Source organism: Centruroides sculpturatus, unplaced genomic scaffold (assembly GCF_000671375.1).
Source record: "Centruroides sculpturatus isolate CEXI.00-Female unplaced genomic scaffold, Cexi_2.0 scaffold26, whole genome shotgun sequence".
Classification (NCBI taxonomy): domain Eukaryota; kingdom Metazoa; phylum Arthropoda; class Arachnida; order Scorpiones; family Buthidae; genus Centruroides; species Centruroides sculpturatus.
Genome location: NW_019384653.1, coordinates 817,932 through 845,153, shown reverse-complemented (window position 1 = coordinate 845,153; position 27,222 = coordinate 817,932). Strand labels below are relative to the sequence as shown.

Below are 27,222 nucleotides of genomic sequence, written 5' to 3'. Positions count from 1 at the left end.
AACTGATTGGAATAAAATGGAAATTTCCATTAAATAATTTTAAAATTTAATTATACTTACATAGCACCAATGTTTATTATTTTAGAATTAAAAGGAATATCAAAAATAGCAGTCATTTATTATTTTTAATGCCTAATAGTTCACAGTGGCCAAGTGGATAAAACAATCAAACACCGACCAAAGTTGGTTGCAGGTTTGCACATCACTGACAGGCTGGTCGTGTGCAGTTTTTCAGGTCTTCATGTTTCTAACACCAAAATAGGGCCAGTTTCCTGTAGAAGGTTTTCTTGGCAGCATCCCCTTTGTGCCGTCTTATTCTATCCAATTTAATCCTAATAGTCAATGGCCAGAATGCCAAGGCAGTTACAGCATTGGCCTACCACTCTGGGGGATCAAATTCAGGCAGTTAAAAAACCCTGAAAATTTTTTACAAATGGTTTATCCTGATATGTCCAGTCCTGTCCCTCGCTGCTCTGTTGTGGACCTGGTTCAAACCCTTAATGGATGGAAACAGTTCCTGTTATTGTCTGCAGGACAGAGAAAATTAAAAATGAAAAGGAAAAAATAGTTTTCCTGACAGTTTTTCTTATTTCTTTTTATTATTATTATTATATTTTTTCTAAAATTTTATCCTTTTCTGGTTCATATTTCCAATATTAAATTGTAAGGTATGTTGTACATTTTTTAATCATCAATAAATTTTCTATTAAATATTAAACAATTATAATTATGGAATTAATGATTGTTGTTTAAATTTTCTGATTTTATATTTCTTTTATTATAAATGATTAGTGTTACTAAAAATAAACTTTTCCTTTTTTTTTATTCTTATGAATTTCGACATCATTTGGTAGGTTGCTATCACTTCTTTGTATTTACCTAAACTGTTTTAAGGCACACTCATGTTATTTATAATCAAATCTATTAATACTTGATGATATTTTATATCATGAAAATTTAATTTTCATTAAATTTATCCCTAGATACATAAGAATGTTTTAAGTTGTATCATTGCGCATATAATTCTTTTGTTTTGGTGCAATATATGTCACTACATAAACATCGACTAGTTCAGAAAAGACTTAGTAGACTTTCTATCTAGAGATTGGTAGTTTCTATATTTTTGAGAGATGGCTCAAATGTATTAATGTATTGTATGCTTGACAATTGTTGTTTGCATCTAACTTTTTACTAAGTTTATTGTCAAATCATAGAGTAAATAATAAAGTTTATAAAACATTAAATCTATTATTATCATTTCTATGCTATTTTTTAAATTGCAGACCTATAAATTTTCATTGTCATCCGTCTCTCTGCCATTTCTTACTCTTGAGAATGGCATTATATACACTGCTGGCCATTAAAATTGCAACACCAAGAAGGAAAGCAAATAAAAAAAAGATATTTATTGTACATAAACAGTATGGCATAAAGACAAAATGATTAAATTTGCAAGCAGTTTGGGGATTTACAGGGGCGCGAAATTAGTAGACACAGTTGCCACCTCCGGCAGCTAAAATGGCCTTATCCGTTTAAGCATGGAGTCGAACTGGGCTTGGATGACAGAAACGGGCAACTCATTCCATGCTGCTTCAAGTCTATGCCATATTTCATCAACTGTATTAGCAGGAGAGGGGTGGCGGGCCAGTCTCTCAGCAACCCATGACTAGATGTTTTCAATTTGTGAAAGATCTGGAGACCATGCAGGCCAGGGCAACAATTGAATATCCTCTGTATCAAGGAAGGTCAGAATATGACATGCAACATGAGGTCTTGCATTATCTTGTTGGAAGATGGCATTTTGCAGGCCTCGAAGATAGGGCACAACCACTGGATGTAAGATGTCAGAAATATACCGATCTGCGTTCAAATTACCATCAATCCGAACTAGAGATTTGTGTGTTGTGTACCCAATGGCTGCCCATATCATCACACCAGGTGCAGGGCCCCTAAGCCAATATCAAATTCAAGCACGTGACGAGTGGTCTGCTCAGAGCCTTCAGACACATATATGGCCATTGGAATGCTGCATGCAGAACTGGGACTTGTCTGAAAAGATGACATTGTGCCACTCCTATATCCAGCTTTGTCGTTGGGTGCACCAGAGTTGCCGTCTCTCTCTATGCTGCATTGTCAAGGGAAGCTAAAGTAATGGTCACCATGCTGACAGTCCACGCTGTTGCAAGCGTCGTCGCACTGTACAAGCAGATACTGGACGTGCTGCAAACAAGCTCATTTCCTGACTAATGGTCCGTGATGTGGTTGTACGGTTTTGCACGGCCGACCTCACAATATGTCTGTCCTCTCGGACATTAGTCATGGGAGGGTGTTGATATCCTGCACGCTGTTCAGTAAGACCCTCAGCAACCCATCGATTCCATATTCGCATGATAGTGGTTGGATTTCGACCAGTGCAAGTGGCAATATCACGGAACGATAATCCACACTCTCGATAGGAAATGATCCTGCCTCTATTGAATTCCAACACTTGCTGGTAAGCATTTCTTCTTCTTATTCGAGGCATAACAGGATATTCTGATGAAACCCTGACCTTGCAAAGCGATTTCCGAATGAGAAATCACTGCACAACTTTTCTTTTATGCAGTGCTTCAGATGTCATTTGTCCCTCCTGCATTGTCTAAATGCACTGAAATACTAATCATTTGCATATCCCAACCTCTTCTTCCTTTCATATGATTTTGACGTTCATACGATCACTCCTTCCTGGTGTTGCAATTTTAATGGCCAGCAGTGTAGATGAATGCTTAAACCAGATATGAAAAGACTAATTTATCCATATCTGGTCTCAACTTCCAGGGAAGAAGGCCCTAATTAACTATATACGAAATTCTGGTTTGGATCCGAAGTTATGTTATTTCAACTCAGAAATCTTCTCCAGAACAAAGTTAGATAGATGACTGGTATGACTTTATTGTTAACAGGAAAAGTGTGATGTACAGGGGCAAGGTACTACTAAAATTGAGAGCACTGTGATGAAAAATTGCAGCCTGGCATTGTGATGATGTCACAATAAATAATTGCTTGCTGATTCTAACTTATTTTATTTACTCAGTGCCAATAATGGTAGTCCAATTAGTTTAGTTTATCACCTTGTAAATAATAACAAAATTTAAATAAGTCAAAAATCTAATTAATTTACTTCAATTTAATTTAATTTGAATTTATTTATTTAAGTTTCTTTAATGTTTAACTATCTGCTATTTCTTAACAAAATTATCAGTTTGCATCATATAAAATAACATTTCTTATTTTTGTCAGATGACGAAAGAGAAAAAAGCATTAGAAGAGCGTCAGACTGAGATTTCTCAAGCTTTGGCCGAGGAAGAAGAAAAATCAAAACATTTAAATAAACTTAAAATCAAACATGAAGCAACGATAACGGATTTAACGGAAAGACTGAGAAAGGAACAACAGGTAATATTATTAATTAATGGGAGAAAATTTACGTAACAAATTCTAGAAAATAAATTTTAAAAATATTTTAAAAATTTAGCTTCGTCAAGAATTGGAACGGGTAAAAAGACGACTGGAGACCGAATTGAGTGACGTAAAAGAACAGCTGAATGAGAAACGTGCTCACGTCGACGAATTACAACAGCTTTTAGGAAGAAAGGAAGAAGAATTGAGTCAAACATTGGCTAAGTAATAATATATTCTATATTAAAACATTTGTATATTATTATTATATACAATTAATTATATACAATATAGATTCTGGCAATTCTTAATCAATATTTTTATATTTAAATTTTAAAACTAATATAAATATTGCAAAAATGTTTTGTTTTTAAGTCAAATGGAAAATTTGTTGTTTTCAAGTCAAATGGAAAATTTTTTGCTGTTTTTTGGCAAATGTTAGAGATCGGAAGCATAATGCATTAAATATTGCAACGGCTTTAATTAAACTCTCATTAATGTGTAATATAATAGTATTGTTAAGCATTTATTTTTAAATTTTTTTTTAACTTTGGATCAAGAACAAAAGGTAATAGATAATATTATTTACACTGTATGCATCTTAAGTCTTATGATTTCAGAAAAGTACTACTGTCATGTAAACTGTAAAAATAATTTATGGTGATGATATTTGAAAAACAATAGTGCAAAAAACGGCAGTGTGTTATTTCAGTTCCAAAAAGTGCTCTACATCTCCAAAAGATTCTGCTTACTGTATAGTGGGATATGAACAGTATAATGACTTTTAGACCTTAATAAAACCATAAATTCTTATATCTACTGTTGACAATTAGATGGAGTAAACAAATGTCTTAATTAATGATAAACAAACCAATATTAATGATAAAATATAATATTTCTATTAGTCGATATATATTGGACAGAGGAAAGTTGGTCAATAATGGAATAATACAAAATAAAGCATTAAAGATCATATTATTTGTTAAATTTAAATGAGATTTCAAACCACTTTACTTCTATTAATATATTTCTTGGATTTTCAGTAACAGTTTTCATGCCAAATTTGTTCTTGTTTTTCAATTTTTTCCATACAAAACAATTGGAATTAAATCTTTCTTTCAAATTCGATATTAAACGTTAATCATTTATAGAATAATAAAATTGCTAGTGAAATCTTATTTTTGATTAGTGAATAAAGTAGGAATGAACATGAGAAAAAAGTCTAGATCAGGCTGCCATGTTTTTTTTTTTTTTTTTTTGAGTAGGCATAATTAACTTTATAAAAGGATAATGATGGTAAACCAAATTGAGTATATAAAACCAGTATGAAAAACTTGAAAATTTATGCAGTGAAAATAAAGAAATAATACAATGATTTATGGCATGCCATTTTGGGCATGTTTATTTTAGGTTTGCCAACTATGGTAGAATGGTAGGCTGCATTTTAACTGTATGGCTATCGGGTTACTTTCATTGTGGACTTGCCAGACCCATGATGTGCATGAAATGACTTTTTTAATTCTTGTAAAATGAAGTATTAAAATGAATAATTATCTTATGCACTTTTCTACTTAATTTCATATTCAATAACAAATTTTAATTGGAAACTTATTGTTTCAAGGTTCAAATTAAAATTTAAAAATATTTTGGTTTTTTTCATTACTTTTTCATAAAATGTAACCAATATCATTAATATAAGGATTGTTCACTGAACAAATTGCTATAAGTTTAAACTTTACAATATTTATTATATTCTAATTATAATATTCTAGATTTGATATAATATTCTATATTTTAGGTGCGATGAAGAAGCTGTGGCATTAGCATTGTCACAAAAAACATTGAGAGAAGTCGAAAGTCAGTTGGCGGAAGTACAGGAAGATCTGGAAGCTGAGAAACAGGCTCGACTGAAAGCCGAAAAACAAAAGCGAGACCTTAATGAAGTAAACTTTCATTTGCAGATTTGATACATGTATGGAAATTTTGCAAAAAATTAAAATTTTCAAACTGTAGGAACTAGAAGCACTGAAAAATGAACTGATGGATTCTTTGGATATAACTGCGACCCTGAAAGAATTAAGGACGAAGCGAGAACAGGAATTGGCATTGTCTAAAAAGACGCTAGAAGAAGAGACAGCTGCTCACGAATTACAGATTGCCGATTTGCGCCAGAAGCATAATCAGGCAATCGAATGTCTCAACGAACATTTGGATGCTGCAAAAAAGGTAAGTTTGTCTAATGCATAACGTACACGATTGTATTGTTTTTTAGCTTTAGTGTTATAAATTTATAATAACTGATTTGTTATTTGAGTGAATAGTGATTTTGTTTTGATATTTTTGAAATGCAGTTGATAAACACATCGAGGGATGTTAGTAGAATCTTTTTCAGTAGTTGATAAGTTTCAAGTCTCTGTAATTCTTCCCAAATCTGTTTTACAACATCAAATTATTTTGTGTTTTTGCATTACTTTTAAAACAGTGAATGAATGATAAATTAAGTACATATTAGCTATTTATTTTTCTATTTTTATTGTTACTATAACTTTAAAAAAATTAGTTACAAAATATTACAATTGATTTTGAATATGTAGGCAAAAGCAGCCCTAGAAAAATCAAAATCTAATTTGGAAGCTGAAAATGCGGAACTGACAAATGAAATAAAAGGTGTGTCCGCAGCTCGGCAAGAATCCGACAGGAAGCGCAAACAATTGGAAACACAGGTGCAAGAACTCATGGTAAAACTTGGAGAATCGGATCGAAGTAAGAGCGAGATCCTCGAAAGAGCCCAGAAATTGCAGGTGAAGAGTTTTTCTTTACATTTTTTCTCTTTTGTATACAGTTATAAGTGTTAACGAAAGAATAATTAGTTTGTTTTTATATAATAGGTTGAACTCGAAGCCGTTAATAATCAATTGGAAGAAATGGAAATAAAAGCATCTCAGGCATCAAAAAGTACTTCAGCATTAGAATCTCAATTAGCCGAAGCACAGGTAAACTAAAGTTTTAATGTAAAATTAACTAACTAAATTCTGAAATAATGGTGATCCTTTTAAATTCCATTTCTTAAATAGATTTTTATTAAATGAGCTTGAAACTTTTAAAATATTATTCTGTGCAACCCCAATGTTGTTCTTTATATACAGTAAATTTTATTCTTTGCATTAAAAGTCTGCTTTAACAGATATAAACATTCATATTTTCTTGTATATTTAGAAAAATACACAAAAAGGAAGCAAAAAATTGTTTCACGCTATTAAAGTTGTATATAACTTTAAACTTTGTAGCTCTATAAGAAAACTAAAAAGCTCAAGTTTATTTTTGTAAATTGAAGTGAAGTTATCATAATAAAACTTTTCACTCCACATTATATATATCTATAAATGTTAAAAATTGCCTAAACTTATAAATTTCTTAATATTTAAATGACGAATTTATTTTAATTTAATCACTACGTATTTAAAAATTTGTCTGTCGGGCAATTTCTTAGGAATTACTACAAGACGAAACAAGACAGAAGCTGGCTCTGAGTTCAAAGATTCGTCAGTTAGAAAGCGAATTAGAATCTATCAAAGATCAGCTGGATGAAGAAGAAGAACAAAAGAAAAATTTAGAAAAACAGGCCACCCAATTTAACTTGCAGGTATGTCTTGAATGTTTATTTACGTAGAAGTCGTTAAAAAATACATTTAAAAAATTACCCATTCGACGTACTCAGATTCAAGAGTTGAAAAAACGACTGGAAGAAGAAACCGAATTGGCAGCAGTTTTAGAGGAACACAGAAAGAAACAGACAAAAGACATCGAAACACTTCAGAGACAATTAGAAGAATTACAAATAGTTAACAGCAAATTGGAAAAATCGAGGAAGAAGCTGCAGTCCGAGGTGCGGTGTTTTGTAAATTGGAATTAAATTAAAGAAAATTTTTGTAATATTTGTTTTTCACGAATAGGTAGAAGACGTCACAATAGAGTTGGAGAGCCAAAGATCGAAAGTATCCGAGTTAGAAAAGAGACAACGCAAGTTCGATCAGATGCTGGCCGAAGAAAAAGCCATATCGGAAAGAATAGCTTCGGAAAGAGATAATGCCGAAAGAGAAGCCAGAGAGAAAGAGACTAAGATTCTGTCTCTTACAAGAGATTTAGAAGACAAACGAGATCAGTTCGAAGAATTAGAGAGAGCCAGAAAGCAGCTGCAATCAGAATTAGAAGAGTTGATTAGCAGACGAGGAACGGCCGATAAAAACGTTCGATTTTTTTCATTGAAGATAAACTATTTTAAAAATACAACTTTTTGAGATTTTTTAAAATAATTTTACAGGTTCACGAATTAGAAAAGGCAAAACGAACATTAGAAAGTCAATTAGAGGAACAAAAAACGCAGATAGAAGAATTAGAAGACGAGTTACAGTTGACTGAAGATGCAAAATTAAGATTAGAAGTCAATATGCAAGCACTGAAAACGCAGTTCGAGAGAGACCTGCAGGCCAAAGACGAACAGGGAGAAGAAAAACGACGTGCCTTAATAAAACAAGTAAATGGAAGGGAAAGGGAACTTACTAGTTAAATTTCAAAGGAGAAATGTCAATTAAAATAAAAATATTCCAGGTAAGAGATTTGGAAACAGAAGTGGAAGACGAGCGAAAGCAGAAAATGGCCGCCATAAGCAGTCGCAAAAAGTTAGAAGGGGACTTAAAGGATTTCGAACAGCAATTAGAAATGGCAAACAAGGTCAAAGAGGATTCCGTACGACAGTTTAAAAAAGCACAGGTACATGCGTAACGTAATATTAGTTATTCCGAAGCTCCCTAGAAGCCAGACCCACTGTCTTTCAGAATTCCAAAAAAAATAGATTTGGCCAGTAAATTTTTAAAGTAAAATACCCGTTTTAAAATTGCAATTTAGGCTCAGATGAAAGATTATCAGAGAGACTCGGAAGAAGCTAGAGCCAGTAAAGCCGAACTAGTGTTACAGGCAAAAGAAACGGAGAAGAAACTGAAAACGATGGAAGCCGAACTGGCGCAAGTACAGGAAGACTTAGAAAATTCGGAGAGAGCCAGACGCGCCGCAGAGTCAGAAAGAGAGGAATTACAGGAGGAAATCAGTTCCAATTCTTCCAAAGGGTAAATTTTAAATTTCGTTAAAGCGTAAGGCTCGATTACCAATAAGTTGTTAAAATGCCGTTTTAACAGTTCGCTTCTGCAAGACGAGAAGCGTCGTCTGGAAGCCCGCATCCAGCAACTGGAAGAGGAATTGGAAGAAGAACAAAGCAATCTGGAAATCGTAATGGAGAAGGCCAGGAAGTCCCAAGCACAGGTAAAGATTTTTTAAACGTATTTTAATAGTAAAAACGATGGAAACGGCAATTTATTTTTCTTGGAAACAGACAGAACAACTGGCAACGGAATTGGCCAGCGAGAAAGCCACTTCGCAGAAATTAGAAAACAGCAGACTGATGCTGGAAAGACAGGTGAGCCTCGTTACATTACAGACGAATTAAAATGGAACGAGGCTTTAATTTGCCACGTTTTTAATTTTTAAGGTAAAGGAATTGAGATCGAAAATTCAGGAATTGGAAACGACGCAGCGCGCCAAATCCAAAGCCACCACCACCGCTCTAGAAGGAAAAATAACTCATCTGGAAGAACAGCTGGACGAGGAAGCGAAGTAAGTGTGGTAATCACAATTCGGGGTCGGGTCGAAGTACTTTCTTACGTAAATTTTTTAAATTAAATAATTTTAAAAAAAGGGAAAGGCAAGCGGCCACCAAAGCCGCCCGAAGAGCGGAGAAAAAGATGAAAGAACTTCTCATACAGATAGAAGACGAGCGAAGACACGCGGATCAATTTAAAGAACAGGTAGGGAGGGAATTTAACGGTCATAGAGAATTAAGTACTGTATTTTACAAGCGCCAACGGTCTTTTAACGAATCTTCCAGGTGGAGAAGAGCAACAGTCGCATGAAATCCTTAAAAAGACAAGTGGACGAAGCAGAAGAGGAATGTTCGCGTGAAAAAGCGCAGAGAAGAAAGCTGCAGAGAGATTTAGAAGACGCTTTGGAAAACAAAGAAGCTCTGGAAAGGGAAATAGCCAATCTTAAGAATCGAATGAGGTAGGGTTCGGTCGATTTTTAATGCCAATTCAAATTGGAAAATGGGTTTTTAAAAATGGAATAATTTGACAGAAGAGGCGGATCCAGCGGGTCGACGGGTAGCGGCTACCGTTCCAGCAAACGCAATCTGGTGTCTTCGAATTCGGAAGACGGTTCCCTAAACTTGCAGGACGATTCTCTGGACGACAGTCAGGCTTGAATTGATTACTAACACAGCACTGCCTTCCGCATCGGACGTTGTTCCGGTTGCCCAGCAACAAGCGTGCGCCCGTTCGTCGGGAAGGTCGTGCCTTACAAGAGAGAATGGGGATTACGTACCGGTGACCGAGCGACCCCTAACATTCCTACGTAGTGGCGCGTGTACAGAATTAACAACGGAGATACGACGGAGGCGCCGGGCACCGGGAAAGGCAGGAAATTCGATACCTTCCGTTGGCTGTTTATGCATTCCTTTTTTACTCGATTAGCATGAATAACGGCACAAACATTCAGGGAATTATTTTAGCCATTTTCGTTCCTCTCGTCTTACTTAATCCGGGCCACGACGGAACGGAAACCACGGAAATAGCGTTTATATATGTAGTCCTTCTGATTGTGTAAAGAATGCAAAAAACGAAAATAATCACGAATGTACGCATTAAAAACTTGTGTGATTTATAAAAACAGTCTCCAACCGCCTGGATTCTTTCGCCTCGGCCCAATTGTCTCAATCGTCCGATGTCGCGTACGCAAATTTTCCCTTTTAAAAAGTTGAATATATCTATCGACGTGTTCCGATAAAGGATGGATCCTCGCGTGGTACGATTTTCAAGATGGCGGACGATACTGACGCCGAGTTTCGTTTTGTACGGCCGCTTTGTTTAGTCAGAAGATTTTGGATTAGAGGTATTTTTATAGATCGAGAAAGAACCGGTGTACAAAATACGCGATTATTTGTGTTAAATCTATTATCCCTTCCTCTTTATTCAAATGCCAATTATCTCGGCTAATCGCATCGAACTTTCCGCCATTAAAACAAGCGATTCTGTGTCGAACCACCTCCGCAAAAGATAGAATTCGACCGACTTCTGCGGCGAAAAAAAGGTGACGTCGTGATACCGCGTCACACCCGTGCATCCATCCTAAAACTCTGCGGTGAGGTAACTGCCGCCACGCGTTTTGGCTATTTTATGCCACGAATAAGTGTAAAAAAGGCAAAGTAGTCAAATTTTAAAAGTACAATAGAAATTGAATTAAAAAACTTTAGAGAAAAATTACCAGAAAGACGCTTTTAAATATTAAATACAGTATATAGATCTCATCAAGCGGGCATTTGTTCGTGCCACTAATAACAGATTGTGGGAAAGGAGATCCGGGTTCGAATACCGGATTTAAGATCGATCGAACGAGCGTTAGAATTATATGCCAATCAAATCAGATATAATTGACGGATCGTTGGGATCTTACGTAATTATACCGAGTTCGAAACGTTTAGAATTCGAATTGTAGAAAATGCTGTAAAGTTGCTTCTGGAAGTGAAATTTTCAAAACACTTCGTCGTTATCAAATGGTGGTAATTCTATTGTTTTATATCAATGTATGCGAGAGTAACACCAAAAGTAACGGGCGAAAATTTTTCTATTCGTTATTACGGTGTGGTAGGTGACGCCATTTTGTTTATTTGTACGCTTTACCGCATCGAGACTTCGTTTTGTCCACGCACCGGCATTTGGTTTCTGGTTTAGGCCATGTCGGTCCCTTAGTTTCGAAGTCACGGTATAGATTTCGTGCTATGTACTGTACTTTCTTTCCGGTTCCATCCACTGATAATTTCAAATCTTTTCGTTTAGAGGTTACTCTGACATATAATTAAAGGCTTTAATTTTAGTTTTGAAATTCAAGATTAGAGAAGAAATTTGGAGATATTGCACTTGTTAAAATTGTATTTACTTTTCTATATTCGCGTGCATTTTTTCCATTATACAAACTGCAAATAGGAGCATGGGAGTAAAGATTTTCATTATAACTTTTCTCAAACTTTATAGGCCTATATAAAGTAAACTTTCGAGTGTTTGCAAGTGATGATCCTAAATGAGAAAAGTTACGTGTATAAACTCATTTTTAAACTATTTCAGAGTATATTTTCAATCCACATACAACGTATTATAAGAGATTTATTGTTTAAACTACAGATATATATTTTTGGCTGTGTCGGAAAGGAAAATAATTTAGAGAATGGGTGAATGCTATGGATGCGAGTTGCTAAGTTATTTAGCAGAATTTAGAAAGAAAATTAATTTGGACACATCTGGAATTATAGGTTTTGTTGGCTTTACAATTTAAAGTTTATCGTTTTCGTCAATATTTGTTTATTTGATACGGTTACGGATGAGAACACGAAATATCATTACGCAGCGCAGTAAGAGAGTTGGATTTTTTTCTTGTAAGCGGTCACGAAAAAATTTAATTAAACTTTCAAACAAATATTTAATGTAGGATAAATTATGTTGATAGGAAGTACTTACGTAAAAAACTATTTATCAATTGTATTGAATCGGTTCTTTATTTCTATTTGTATAATAAACCAATTATAAAAGTAAATATACGGACCCGTAAAATTTTACTCCCCTTGCGGTTATATATAACAAGAAACGTATGGTCATCGGTCGAAAAATGACTCCCCCCCGAAGATTTTTACATTTTTGGACTCGGGATCTTTTTTTTTTTTTTTTAAGCTCTCCGCCCTGTGGGCACTAAAAGGGCCTCTTTTTGCAAGCCCATTATGGGTTCAGCCAGGCCTACAATGGGGCTGCCGGGTGGTGAGGGACGGGGCCCGACATATCCGAACGGACCACCCCCGAAAAGTTCCTGGGGATTTTTCGACCCGTGGACTCGGGATCTGGCAACGTCGAGAAATTGAAAAAAAAAAAAAATTAGTAGGAGAATTTTCTGTATGTATGGATGTTTTCGTGTGTGTGGGTAAAGAGAACGATTTTGTTCACCCTGTTTGAAGCTTAATTAAATTAATAACTCCGTGCTTTTTGTCGAAAATTTCTGAAATCTCGGAGAGGTTTGGATATCGGGGAATTGGTGCTATTAAATTTTAGTAGTTAAAAAGTCGAAAAGGTGGAGAAATGGAGGGTCGTGTGTTGTATCTCGAGTAGGGTCGGACTTAATGAAGATTTTACTTGAAGATTTTACTTGTTTGCAATTACAAAACTCATTTTTACCCTCAAAATTAAGCTTTTTGCTATTTTATAATAACAATAAACGTATTTTCACTAGAATATTGTAACAGACGGCGCCGCCACAATTTTAAGCTTTTTTTGCCGGTTAAAGTTACACAACGTAATGCTTTAAAACACTGGTTTAATTTTTAGCAACTATCTTAAAAGTATAATCAATAAGTAGATCAGGTTCTTTTCCAAAACTGTTGTTTTTAAGAAGGGCAGTTGGCCTACCAGTGGCCAAACTGTTTCGTTCCCCGAATAATGGGAGTTCGGTGTTGGGTTCGCGCCTCGTTCGGACGGGCTGGCCACGCGAAGTTTTCCGGATTTACTCCACATCTGTAACGCCTGAATAGGGGGCCAGTTACCCTTAAAAAATTTCCCCGAAGTCATCCTCTAGGCAGATCGCCCAAGTGTTGCGTTGCCGTAATTTAATAAACAAACGGACAGTTTGCTAGCCCCCGTTTTTTGCGTAAATTTCACCCTGCGGGCACTAAGATGGGCCCGTTTAGCAAACCTATCGTGGCCGAAACCACGATGGACCCCGATTAGAAAGAAGAATCCTCAAGCTCTCCTCGAATGGATATTTTCCTATGTTTTTGGATGATAAAATTGTTACATTTTGATGCTGTTATTGTTCTATTAACTTCATTAAATACATCAAATGGTTATTTCGTTATTTTAATACGTTATGAAATATACATTTTTGAAAATTGAGCCTAAAACATAATTTTTTTTTTTCTTTTTACAATCAGTTTATTTGTGCTTTGCTTAAAGATGTTGTAACAACAATATATCCTCGCCTCGAGTTTGTTCCGTAAGTGGCAGTATATCGAGTAACTCGTCCCGAGTTAACACATCTATAAATAAGTAGAACTTATGCAATATCATTCGCATTGCAAAATTCATTACAGGCAATAGAAAATACTGGTGTTTAACTTAAATCCGTAATCTGCCAACTAGTTACATCTGCCATACGAACAGTTCTTTCTCTTACAGTCTTAGCGGACAATGACGTGCCTTTTATTTTAGCAATTATTTCTGTTTTATTTGTAAAATCACAAAAAAGATATTCGGACATTTTAATAAAACAATCTTATGCAAATTCACCATCTGCAAATGACTTTTCACGTTTTGCTATTTCTAGTGCGACAACAAAACTAGCAGTTGTATTGTTACTCAATTTTATCCAATTTGAAAATGTACCATAAGTTCATTTTAGTCCGTTCACTTCTAAATTCTCGATTTTCTTCTACTTTTTTCTTTTCTGGCCGTATTAAATATTACCCTCAATTAACTTTATTCGATATTTTTCTTTTGCACACTATAATAATTTATAAACTAAACACGAGTAAATATAAACAGTATAAAACTGCTGTACGCCAAGAGGACACGATTGTTCGTGTCGCCATTTGTAAATTATATCGGGCGGGAGAAACTGCATTGGAGTGTTCGTGACGATTCGTATTTCCGATTTTAAATTTGCCTTACAGTTGAGAGATGTCTCCACGGGTTGTATTTTTAGACGAAACCGCGAGGACCAAGAACGAAATTGTCCAAAGATGCTCACGAAATATTACAATATAACACCACACCTTAAGGGTCATCTGCTAAAGTACTAAATTCTACCTTTTCTAGATTGGTTTAACATGTTTTTCTCAAGGCAATATTCAATTAAGTTTCGTTTTTACTGTGATAGTTAAGTGATAAATGAAATTAAAAAGTCTTTAAAAAAATATTAGTGAAGTATACGAGTTATCTTTTTCTTTAACTTATATTTAAAATTTATTTTCTTGTGCATTTTTTATTCACTAACTAAAGAAGAACCGCAATTATGCATTAAAAGAGCCGCAGATTGCCGACCCCTGTGTAGGTATTCGCCTACGGATTCTGACATGCGGCAAAGAGATTCGTGAATCTGATGTTCAAGAAATCTGAAATGCCACAGAATAAATAATAAGAATAGATAATTGTATCGCATTAAACGTTAACCAACTCTATTCGGTTATATGGCAGTTTTTTATTGTTCAATACCAATAAATGATTGTCATGTAATCCAAATGAGTTGGCTATTGCTTAATTAATGTAATAAATCTGTCGTGCCAATATAACTCCATATACCTACAAGATTGGCTAATATACAGTAGCACAATAGGCTGGTTTGAAACGTGGAAGATCTGTTAAAAAGAAGCCATTTATTGTACTAGGGATGCGTTGTAACAAAAACTTCACTTAATCAATCTTAGTAGCACCAAAAATCATTTATAATGATTTACACGATAAGAATAAAGAGGTAAACTTGCATTAAAAAAATGGAAAAAATGTATTTAAACTTAATAGGTGTTGATTTTTGTTTGTGCAAAAGTTTTCTGTTTTGCCGGTGGATCTTTGAAACTCTATTCAAAAATCGAGTATTTTGATAAATGGCCTAATTGATAAGAAATACGAGATAAAAATATAAACGTTTCATTGATACAAAATTTAACGACAATCAAAAGTGTAGAATTGATGTGTATGTTGTTCACGATGTAATGAAAAATTAATCTAAAATTCAAAAATATCCACTAGTAAAATAAGTTACATCGAGAAACCTGAAACGATGTTGCTCGATGTAATTAGCCAGGGCGAACAGTTTGAGCAATAATGTCACACACAAAAGATTATAATTGATTTAACAACGCCGCTACCACAAACTACTAGCGAGATATTCCAGAAAGTTGCAGAATATTTTGATTGGAGAAAATTGTGGAAAATTCCCATTTTATTAGAGCTAGTAAAAGATGCCATCTACTGGGGATGAGACAGTACACTGCCATTACAGTCGCTGTAACAGCGAGAGCGAGTGCAGCGCTTGAGGGCCGTCCACGTAGGACGTAAACCTGGGTTCCTTTTTATTTGAACTCGGATAACTTTTCCATAGTTCGACCTAAATTCACCAAATTCGGCAAAATACGAAGCAACACTCTGGCTTTACATTCCAAAAAACAGCACCCAAAAATGTAAGAAAAAACTTTTTTGTTATTAAGAGTCAAAGAAGCGAAAGTCGACATTTCCGTTTTTTTGATTATATTTTATTTCAGAATTAATTATATTTTCAAAAAATTATTTTATGCACGTGCCAGGATTTCACGAAGCATTTGATACAAAAGTCATTAAAATTTAACGTGGGAATTTTTTTAAATCTCCAAAACGAAACCGCAAAAGTCATCCCAGAAAGTGGCCAAGCGGTCTTCGTACCCTGAACACTGGGCGTTCGGTGGTGGGATCGCGCCTCGCTCGAACGGGCTGGCCACGTGGAGTTTTCTGTGTTTTCTCCACGTCTGTAACGCCTAAACAGGCTCCAGTTTCCCTTAAAAAGACCTCCCGGAAGGCATCCACCATAGGGAGATCGCCCAAGTGTTGCATTGCCATAACTTAACAAACATAAATATAAACATACTTTCGCCCAGGCAATTATATCCGCTTAAAATATTCGAATTTTGATGAACAAAGGCTCAAACTTTATTTCGGCACGCTTCTAACTTAACCCACTACTTTTTACAGGAATTTTTGATCACGTTAAAATCAGTGTTGTTATATTGTCGTTGGCCTTTGAAATGTTATTTTTAGAGGTAAAATAAATGATAGTGAATGTAAACACTGATGAACAAATAGGAGTAATACGACATAATTTCCAGTGTGTCAAAATAACATGTGTACAAATACTCTGCGAGGTTCATTATTCTTGATCGAACTTTTTAAATCGTATCTTAAACGTATTCACTAATTAAATAATATAACATATAAATTCTATATGAATCGTAAAAATAACGGCGAAAAACCTTTAAAATGCATTTAATATTTTACACCAAATGCTATTTTATTTACACTGTATTAGTATTAAATATTTTTGAGTGAGTTGCGGATGGCCCACGGTGTTTCATTTTCGTAGTCACCTCTTAAATTAAGAATAGAAACAAAAATTACGAGTAAAATATGCAAAGAACGTTTTTATCTCGAAACCTCTTCCACTGTCAACCACGCATTTCAATTACGAAAACGGGAACCCAAACTCAAGTTTACAAAAGTGCAGAATTACACTGTCCACCCGCAACGTCGTAACTAACGGAAAATAAGTTTTTATTTGCATTTTCTATCTTGAGAACTGGTCAAATCTCCATGTTGGAACTGTTGAAACATCGCCATCTTGGGAACTGTTTAAATATTATCTTGTTTGTATTGTCTCTGCGATTTTCTCGTGATAAAAATCAATTACTTTATTGTATTTGACGTAATATCCTGATCTGCATTATACTATATAATAATAGAAAGTCGACATTCTATTGTTATTGTCGTTAAAGATTACCTGTTTTAAACACGAGTATGGACACGCCATATTACTTCCTCTGTGTATTCTTCTTGTGTTTCGTTCGAGTGATTCCTTTAAACTCTTCTAGCCACGAACCTGGTGTTAAAATGGACACGGATTCTAATAGAAATGTCGTAAGTTGCCATTTTCCGAATGTTCCATTTAATTTCTTTATTTATTTACATTGATGTTTTTGTAGAGCCAACTCATAACCAGCAAAGGTTACCCCGTCGAAGAATATTCGGTCCAAACCGAAGACGGATACATTTTGGGCGTTCAGAGAATACCTCGAGGGCGATCCGATCCGGTACCATCCCCGAAAACTCGTCCGGTAGTGTTCCTTCAACACGGAATGCTGACATCTTCCGCAGACTGGGTGATGAATTTTCCTAATGAAAGTCTAGGTGAGTGGAGAAAAAAAAATGTTAACCTATGAAACTTGACAACACTTCCATTTTGTCGGTTCTTCTTTTCGGTAAAAATATCAAATCCCAATTTGGGTTTGTTACCTTTATTATTCCTTCAGGTTTCATCTTAGCGGATGCCGGTTACGATGTGTGGATGGGAAACCAAAGAGGAAACACTTACTCCAGGAAACACGTCAAGTACTCGCCGCGGGATAACGAATTCTGGGAATTCAGGTCAGGTTAGGACCTAGGTAAGTAGGTTCCGCTTGGAGATAGAAATCGAACGACGTCCATCTTTTCAGTTTCGACGAATTTGCCGAGTACGATCTTCCCGCCATGATAGAGTTCGCTCTGAACGTCACTAATCAAAGTCAATTATATTACGTGGGACATTCCCAAGGCATCACGGCGGTATTTGCTCTACTTTCGGAAAGACCGGACTACGATAAGGTGAGGAAAACATCGTTACGATACGTCTGTTACGTTTTAACTTCTACCTTTTCTGCAGATAAAAGTCGTCGTGGCTCTCGCACCCGTTGCTACGGTGCGTTATATCAACAGTCCCATCCGTCATTTGGCTCCTTTGGCTCCCATATTAGACGTGAGTGGCGACTAAGAATAATAAAGATTTATTCTATCAAATTTCTAAAAAAAAGTCTCTTTCAGCCTATGTTCCGGCTTTTAGGATTTTACGAGTTTTTGCCCAATGACCTGATCATAAAATTGTTGGCGCACATTTTCTGTGGCAACCAAGAATTACAATCCCTGTGCGAAAACGTCGCATTCTTAATCAGTGGATTCGACCCTTCTCAGTTAAATAAGATAAACTTGAGGATAATTCGCCAGACAAAAATAAAATAAAGAATAACGAGAGACATCTTTCAGACTCGTCTGGAAGTCTACGCTACGCACACGCCGGCCGGAACTTCTACCAAAAACGTCGTCCATTTCGCTCAGGTGGGATTGAAGTGGGAAAAATCGAGAGGAGGGAAGTTGAAGAATCTATGTAACAAGAAATTCGACTGTAATAATTCTTTTCATTTTCATTTCTAGATGGTAAATTCCGGAAATTTTCAAAAATATAATTATGGACAGATCATAAACACGATAAAATACAATAGGGTAAGATATTTTTCTGTTAAGAATCGATATCCGTCGTCTTGGCTATCGATACAATGGCATTTTCTGTTATAGGCAACCCCACCGGAGTACAATGTAGAAAACATTCAAACTCCCATCTGGATCTTCTACGGGTTAAACGACTATCTGGCAGATCCCGTGGACGTGAATCTCCTTTGTCCCAAATTGAAAAATGTAGTAAAGTGTGACCCAGTGAGTCTGCCCACGTGGGCGCACTTGGACTTCGTGATCGGAGAGGACGCGTCTGTTTACGTCTACGAAGAAGTGGTGAAAATAATGCAAAAGGTGTAATTGTCCACGTTTGTCGTTGCGAATTAGTGATTAAGAAAATTTATAAACTTTGAAAAATTGTAATATTTGAAAATACAGTAAGACCCCGCTTAACGCGGAAAATACGCCCCTAGACGATAAAGTGTTAATTTTAACGTGAAAACATAGCTCAATTACATCTTAATAAATATTCTATCTTCGTCCAAAACAGTTATATTAACTTTCCAATACTCAATGCACCTGGTGTAATTCTGAGTCTGTCGATTTACATTACAGAACCGTCAAAGTTTAGCACCTATTACAGAACCGTCAAAGTTTAGCAAATTTGTGTGATTCACTTGATATTAAACGGATATTCCAGTGCGGCTTTCTCCTTGAATTTACAATGAAAAACACTTATATAAACTGTATAACTATTTCATCAAGATTACAGAAATCTTAATAAACTAAAGTCAACAGTTTCATTGTTTATTATTATTACGTAAATGTTAACATTTTCTGTATTGTCCTGTATTCTGTATGTACTGTATTGTTGACAAAATATGATTTTTTAATATTTTCACTTTTTTCCATCTAGCCCTGTTATTGTTATATATTTTGTCCATCACTTATAAACTACAATTATTCCGAACATAATTAAAAATTATTTCTAAAAATGTTTAACTTAATATAATTCTTTCTGAATCTGATTTCTGCTCATTTAAATTATTAAACATTGCTCATTTAAATGCTAAACAGTGCCATGACGCTGCAACTTTGGCCTCAAGATGGCATCCACGCGTTAGAGTGGCCATACTCTGTTAAAATAGGGCTCTATTATTTACATTTAAATTGACAATATATATTATTTTATATTTTTACGGTATATTATTCTCTTTTTAAAATTAATTTTGAAGGAAGTTATGGGTAGAAATTTTAAAATTTGCTTAAAAATCTGTTTTTTTGTTTCCAGTTATGTGAAATTTAAGCGCTAGTCTAAATAAATTCTCTATTTTGTCGTAATTAATTAAATATTTCATTTCATCTGGCCTCTCAGAAATTTATTTAAAAGAGCGGGGGCAGCCATGACCTAAATCGATAAACTATGATCTACAATAGACTGAATGAAAATTTGTGAAAAACAATAATGCGTAACACATTATTCAATGAGATATGTTTACAGAATCGCCAGAGGATTATTTGTATAACTTTAAGCTTGTATTATTTAACTTTAATGTTAAATTAGAGAAACCATTCATATTAAAATATACTACAATAATACATATTTTTATTCTTAAAACTATTCTAGGCATTATATGTGTAATAAATGGCATAAAATTGATATTCATATGCGTGATTATATTTACTATGGTATAAAAAGTGATTTACTATATAAATCTTTTATATTTGTAATTTTTTATCTGAATTGGCCCTGGCTATCTTTAGTCCACATTATCTTAGATAATCAGGGTTCTACAGTATTATTTAATTGTTTAATAATATGGTTCTAACTCTATCTATCAGCGAATAAAAAGTAAGGTGCAATACTGTTAATATTTTTTATTTTTATAATACAAACTGGTAATAAACAATTAAATTTTAAATCGAATCGTAGTAACTCGTTAATGCTGTGTATTTTCGGGGATTTCTATATGATTTATTAAAGAAATATTTATCACAAATTACTAGTGTTGTAACGAATAGTATATTCGGCCTCAGGCCGAATACCGAATATTCGGCGAGGAGCGTGGCCGAATAGCCGGATATTCGGCCAAACTATTCGGCTCGATTATCGCACGTACGGAAATTGGCGCGCAAACCGCATTATGGCAAGGACCCCGCTCTCTGTTGGCCCGCTGTCACTACGCTTCGCCAATCGCGTTAATTCTTGACAATTGAAGCGGACAGACATGAGCGTCATGGCAGTATGTGATAAGTAATGATATCAAATGTGGATAACAATGAAATGTCCTACACGTGTAAATAACGGAGAAAGAACAGAGAAGGACCGCGAAGTGAAAATGTGAAAATAAATATGAAATTGAGTCGATAACATAATCGAACAAGTCGAGGCAGCTTATTGGCACGAAATTCGCGGCCGTCAATGCCAAACAATTGTTGTCATAGACTTCGGAAAGCTAAATGCTTGTAATGAAAGTCACTTAGCGTGCACGGGCGAAAGCCTGGGGCCGTTCGGGCTATCAAGCTGTCTCGAATCTGTGAAATCATAACTGCGACTTATATCGACGTCCTATCTGTCTCTTTTCTCCGTTATCACCAGGCTGAGTCACGTAATTGTAAAATGGGAACTCTACGACGGAAAAGTGACGAATCGAAAGTATCGTGAGCGCGTATTATGATGTATGCATAGGCATACATGGATTAGAGCGATAGAGGAAAGAGAAAGGGAAGAGCAAAGACGAGCGCTTAAAAAGAAGGATAGGCAGGGTCAGACCCTCAGATGTGCGAGGATTCTCCAACGATAGACGTGTACGTGTGCTGATCTTTGTAATTATAAATTGTGAATACATGTGACTAATATTATTTTTTTTTTATTTTCTGCATGTTACAAGTTATAAATAAATACAAACAAACAACACTAACTCTATAACATTAACTCTAAATACCAAAATGATTAATTTACTGTGTTTCTGTTATTTATTACTCTTGTTTTTAACCCGTTTTTTTTAATGGATTCTTTATATTAACTGCAGGTCACGGATCTTTTTTTGGAATAATGCTTATAAACGCTGCTCGTTTAAACCGTTGAGTTTAAACGAGCAGCGGACCTACTGAAAACCATTTATTATTTTACGGCCATAAAAATTATATTTATATTAATAATGTCTCCAATGTTCAGCGAATTTCTCGCAAAAAATAACTTATCAGGAAACACGCGCCAGCTGTTCGATTCGCCGCTCTGCGACGAAAACAAACTTAAGCAATGGCGTCGTCGAACGGTGCATACTCGGTAAGTAATTTTACAATTTTTTGTTTATACATAGTTTATATGGATTATTCCCCAAAAATTATAGGTGTTTGGAAAATATTGAGTCAAATTAGTTTTAAATCGATTAATTTTATATAAGAAAATCTTACAAACAACCGTAGTTTCTAAACTGTATACGTGCCGGGCTGTGATTGGCTCATGTATTTAAGTGACTCGTACAATCATAGAATTCATAAAACACAGAACGTATCTACCGTGTTATGGGAGGTCTACTGTAGTAATACATGTGCTTCGTTCTTAACATAATAATTAACAAGTTCACACGATACCACAAAGTTAGACACAGTGTAAAGGAAAATAAAGTGGAGTAAAAGTTACAATTAAGAAGTGTATTCAGATACAATTGAAACTGTCTATCGAGTGTCTTATGGGGACAAGTAAAACATTTCAAATAGGCAGGTTTAAAGATATAGAGATACGTACACAGTAAACAGTAACAGGTTTTATTGCATGTGTACTATTTTATTAATATAATAACAACTACAGTACATGCACGTATTAGGTACAAAGAAAACATTTTTTCTTATATTAAGAGAAATAATTTGTCGATAGATTCTAATGGCCGACTTTTTTCAACCAATAAGACAAAAGCCAAACTTCTAATCTTAACCCAACAGAGGTCAAATAGATAAAATCACTGAGCATTAATATTTGGTTGTGGTTTTTCATTTCGCCTTCGAGCTGGCAACACGGAGTTTTCCGTGTTTTCTTTACGTTAGTAACACGTATATACGGAAACAGTTTTTTATAGAAAGTCCTTCTTGGAAAAATCTCCTCTAGGCAGATCGCTCACATGTCACGTTGCCAAAAACAGTATTAATTAATGCAAATTAACGCAGCTTTTCTTTGACTGACTATAACTTGTGGCCAATAAAAAAAAACTGCGTTAATTTCAACTACATACTGTATTACAAGAGATGTTTCTCGACTACAGTTTATAGTATCAATTACTTTACTGAGCTTTGAAATTGAAATTGACACTTCAATCCAGAATTTCAGATATAAAGATTTTAGAAATTATTTGAGATAAACACGGATAATATATTGAAATTGCAAGATAATAATCAAATTTCGAAGAAAAAAGTTTTTGAGATAAACATGTTTGAGTCAAACACTTTCAAGTGTATTTCAAAATAAAATTTGTAAATGACCAAAAATATAGTATTATTTCAAATAATCGTAAATTGTAAATTTGTATATTTGGGACAGACTGATGAATCGATTTTATATTTAGTGCAACGAAAGCTTGTGTGATTAAAATAACATTTTTAAAAATACAATAATTGTTATTTTATATATTTAATGAGTTTGATTATGTAAAGTGCCTTAATTTGGAGATCAGATTTCAAGTTTTCAATACACGTCAGTAAGAAGATATTGGCCAGGAATGCGACAGATTAAATTTAATTTTTATATATTAGAAATGCTGAGAATATATTTAATGTGTTATTTTTACTCGATTACCCTTTCTTACTTTTCGAATATCAAGGAAAATTTTTTCATAATATAATAACAACCATCATTCAAATATAACATAAACCAGTATTTTAGAGTACAATGAAAAAATGTTTTTTCATGACACGAAGTACTAAATTCCAACTCCAATTACTACAATTTCCAGAGAAAGATAAATGTACAGATTATAAACCTTCATTAATTATTAATTTCGATTTGAATTAACATAATATCCAATTATCAATTCACTAATAAAACAAAGAAGAGATAATGTATAACCGATAACGAGAACAACGAAACTTCCTACAAGTTCTTCTAACTTTAGCGGGCGAACTTCATCCTTACCTTCATGCAGAGGAAGATACTCTTTTTCCCTGATACGTTTAACAATTCCCGCTTCAAATAAACGAGTTATGCTGTAATGAAGAAATGCAATCTGAATATATCTGTTACACAATTGTACAAGAAACATTTTACGTCCTTACATTTTGTTGACAGCACGTTTGTATGGAAAATCTTTTCTAAGCAAATATCCTGTAATGAATATACAAAAATTCTCTTCACTTAGTGTCGATCTGCCGTGAAATAATGGTATAACTTTTGCTCTCAGATAAAACTCTGACGCAATAAAAGCGTAACGTTCATTTTCTATTTTGGTAGCTATAGCTGATGGATCTGATAGTAACGTGTCTGGGTTTCTTTCTAAGTAACTTCTTAATATTTCTATATCAGTTGATTTATTTCCCTGAAATAAAATATGAAATTAACTATAATTATTATAGCTATACACAACTGTTATATCTATACTACACTTCTATACATTAATATTGAAAATATAAGATTACTAGCAGATCCCGCCACGCGTTGTTGTGGCTCAAAATGTATCTATTATAAATTTATAACACTTCCCCGTGGGGGGGGGGAAATTTTTCGAAAAACTTCTTCTTAGTGTACATTCTGTTGACGTACCATATTAAAACGCAAAAAACCGCATTTAAAATAGTATAAATAAAAGCAGAGTTCTTTACGGTAAGCCTTAATCCTAACCATCTCCCTTCAGTGGGGGGAATTTCGACATGTATATTATATAAAAACACGTGCATATTCGAATGCAGCGTTGTGTTAAAATTTCAAAGGAATCGGTAGGAACAAACGAACATTACATTTTTATTTATATAAATAGATAGAAGATGATCTGCTTTAGTTCATTTTCACAGAAAAGCATAATGCCTCACAGAAAAGCAAACTTAGGACGTCGTACTCGTAGCGCCATCTGTTGGACATAAAAGCCTTAACTTAGATTATATATTTTAATTTATATGAATGTTTAACGGAATAATATACAGCCTATGTCCACACTGAGGTTCCAGTCTAAATATTGGTGAAATAATTTTTGAAATCGGATGAGTAGTTTCGGAGATTACCTGCTGCAAGCAAACTCACATACATGCATACATACATAGTTACAAACATTACCTCTTTATAATATTAGCATAGATAATGCTTTGATTTCTCGTGTTATATTATCAATTATTAGACAAAAAAACAAACTTAATTTTTCACTCTCGACGTAAGTAATAAANTTATCGTTGAATTATTTAAAAAATACAAGTTATATCAGTTTCGAATATTTACATCAAGTATACGTATTTATAAATAAAAATGTATATAAGAAACGAGCAATTATTTACTGTGACATGGTCACAATTCAGACTTTAATTTTAGTCATGTTTTTAAATTAATTAATTAATTTAATTTAATTTAAAATATATGCTCACTACTTTCAAGTTAGCAGTGTCTTGCCGCTGTACATCATACGTCTCCTGTTAGCAACATTCGTTACATAAATGAAAAATTTAATACAGTATATAACATATCAATCACTCATACTCTAGGTCAGTAGTTCCCAAAGTGGTTCCTACGGACCCCCAGGGGTCTTTGGTATTACTTTGGGGTCTGTGGCAAATTAAAATTAATTTGGGGGTGCGTGGACATCGTCAGGGTGTCCGCGAAAAGTTTAATATAAAGAAAAATAATTGTGACCGATTATCATTATTAGGATAGTTAAAAATAAATAGCAATAAATAAATTGGTTGCCATTTTTACATTCTGCGTAAAATATAAGCATATAGGTACAATACATAAAATACAAAATACAAGTAATAACAAGCATCGCACGGTGAGATTTGTAAAAGATGAGAATATTTTCCAAGAATTGTTATTTGCCAAATGTTTGGAAACTGATACAAAAGATGAAACAATATCTAACGAATTAAAAACATTTTTCAATACAAAAGTTATACCCTTGAGTAATATCCTCTTTGTTACTACTGACGGTGCTACGGCAATGGTAGGACGACACCGAGGCTTTCTGGCATACTTGAAACAAGCTAAACTGAATATATTATCTGTACATTGTGTCATTCACCGACACCATTTAGTCGCCAAAAACCTTAGTGAACGATTGCACGGCTCATTAGATTATGTCATTCGGGCAGTTAATAAAATCAAAAGGATGCCTTAAATGAGAGATTATTTGCTCAACTCTGCATAGAAAATGATAAAGATTATAATCGTTTACTACTTAACACAGAAGTTTGTTGGTTATCTAAAGGTGCATGTTTGAATCGATTTTATGCACTCTTTGAGCCAGTGTTGTTATTCCTATACAATGATTTGCGGCTCAATTTAATTTAGTCAAAAAATGACAGCATATATGACTGACTTATTTGCCAAATTTAACGAAACCAATTTGAAGTTACAGGGTGATCAATTAAATTTAATCAAAACTAAAAGTATAATATCTGCGTTTGTTGCAAAACTTTTTATACAAACAAAACTTGGGAAGAGGTGAATGCTCTTAGTTTCTAAATGTTTCAAAATTGAAAAAAAAAAAACGAGATTTGCATGTTTATTGTCAACACATATCGGCTGTTCATTCTGACCTCAGCCAAAGATTTGAAGATATTCTTCACTTGGGCATCCCCAATCGGGTGTTGGACCCATTTGCAAGTAGACCCACAAACTCAGATGAAGCCATACTAATACAGGAAGAACTTACTGAATTATCCACAAATGAGGAGCTGAAACCAATGTTTAAAGAAGGATATTACAAATTCTCGTTACAAAAACAGATACCAATTTTATATCCTGCATTATGGGCCGCTGTACATAAGCTGTTGATTGCTTTTCTGTCTTCCTATTTAGTAGAACGTGGATTTAGTGCAGTTATGAACCTTATCACGAAAAAAAGAAATCGAGTGCAAATGTACTTGTGGAGACTTAAGAATGTTAGTCACAAAGCTGACTACAAATACAGTAATCTCATATCATCCCATCAGATTCACTCATCTCTTTAAAAAATAATGAGCTTTAGTATTTTAAACCAAAATTTATAATTTNGTAGACCCACAAACTCAGATGAAGCCATACTAATACAGGAAGAACTTACTGAATTATCCACAAATGAGGAGCTGAAACCAATGTTTAAAGAAGGATATTACAAATTCTCGTTACAAAAACAGATACCAATTTTATATCCTGCATTATGGGCCGCTGTACAGAAGCTGTTGATTGCTTTTCTGTCTTCCTATTTAGTAGAACGTGGATTTAGTGCAGTTATGAACCTCATCACGAAAAAAAGAAATCGAGTGCAAATGTACTTGTGGAGACTTAAGAATGTTGGTCACAAAGCTGACTACAAATACAGTAATCTCATATCATCCCATCAGATTCACTCATCTCATTAAAAAATAATGAGCTTTAGTATTTTAAACCAAAATTTATAATTTGAATAAATACTACTTTAAATATAACAATGTTTTATTTATATTTTATTTTTATTTATATTATATTATA

The 27,222-nt window shown here is 34.3% G+C and overlaps 1 protein-coding gene and 1 pseudogene across 2 annotated transcripts in view; both read left to right on the top strand.

Annotated features, from left to right (window-relative positions):
• The window catches only part of LOC111626340 (myosin heavy chain, non-muscle-like), a 95,169-nt gene extending 84,957 nt beyond the window's left edge, over positions 1–10,212 (top strand). For both annotated transcript variants that reach the window (XM_023369670.1, XM_023369669.1), the window contains 18 exons: positions 3,280–3,435; positions 3,515–3,663; positions 5,237–5,381; positions 5,452–5,664; positions 6,033–6,239; positions 6,327–6,431; positions 6,929–7,081; positions 7,157–7,324; positions 7,392–7,685; positions 7,760–7,972; positions 8,047–8,208; positions 8,344–8,561; positions 8,631–8,754; positions 8,825–8,908; positions 8,981–9,105; positions 9,188–9,296; positions 9,377–9,549; positions 9,622–10,212. In XM_023369670.1, the coding sequence (XP_023225438.1) occupies positions 3,280–3,435; positions 3,515–3,663; positions 5,237–5,381; positions 5,452–5,664; positions 6,033–6,239; positions 6,327–6,431; positions 6,929–7,081; positions 7,157–7,324; positions 7,392–7,685; positions 7,760–7,972; positions 8,047–8,208; positions 8,344–8,561; positions 8,631–8,754; positions 8,825–8,908; positions 8,981–9,105; positions 9,188–9,296; positions 9,377–9,549; positions 9,622–9,748 (2,925 nt within the window). In that variant the 3' untranslated portion in view covers positions 9,749–10,212. The remainder of the gene's footprint in view (positions 1–3,279; positions 3,436–3,514; positions 3,664–5,236; positions 5,382–5,451; positions 5,665–6,032; positions 6,240–6,326; positions 6,432–6,928; positions 7,082–7,156; positions 7,325–7,391; positions 7,686–7,759; positions 7,973–8,046; positions 8,209–8,343; positions 8,562–8,630; positions 8,755–8,824; positions 8,909–8,980; positions 9,106–9,187; positions 9,297–9,376; positions 9,550–9,621) is intronic.
• A 6,905-nt stretch (positions 10,213–17,117) lies between these two features.
• LOC111626361 lies at positions 17,118–19,185 on the top strand (annotated as a pseudogene).
• Positions 19,186–27,222: the final 8,037 nt, after the last annotated feature.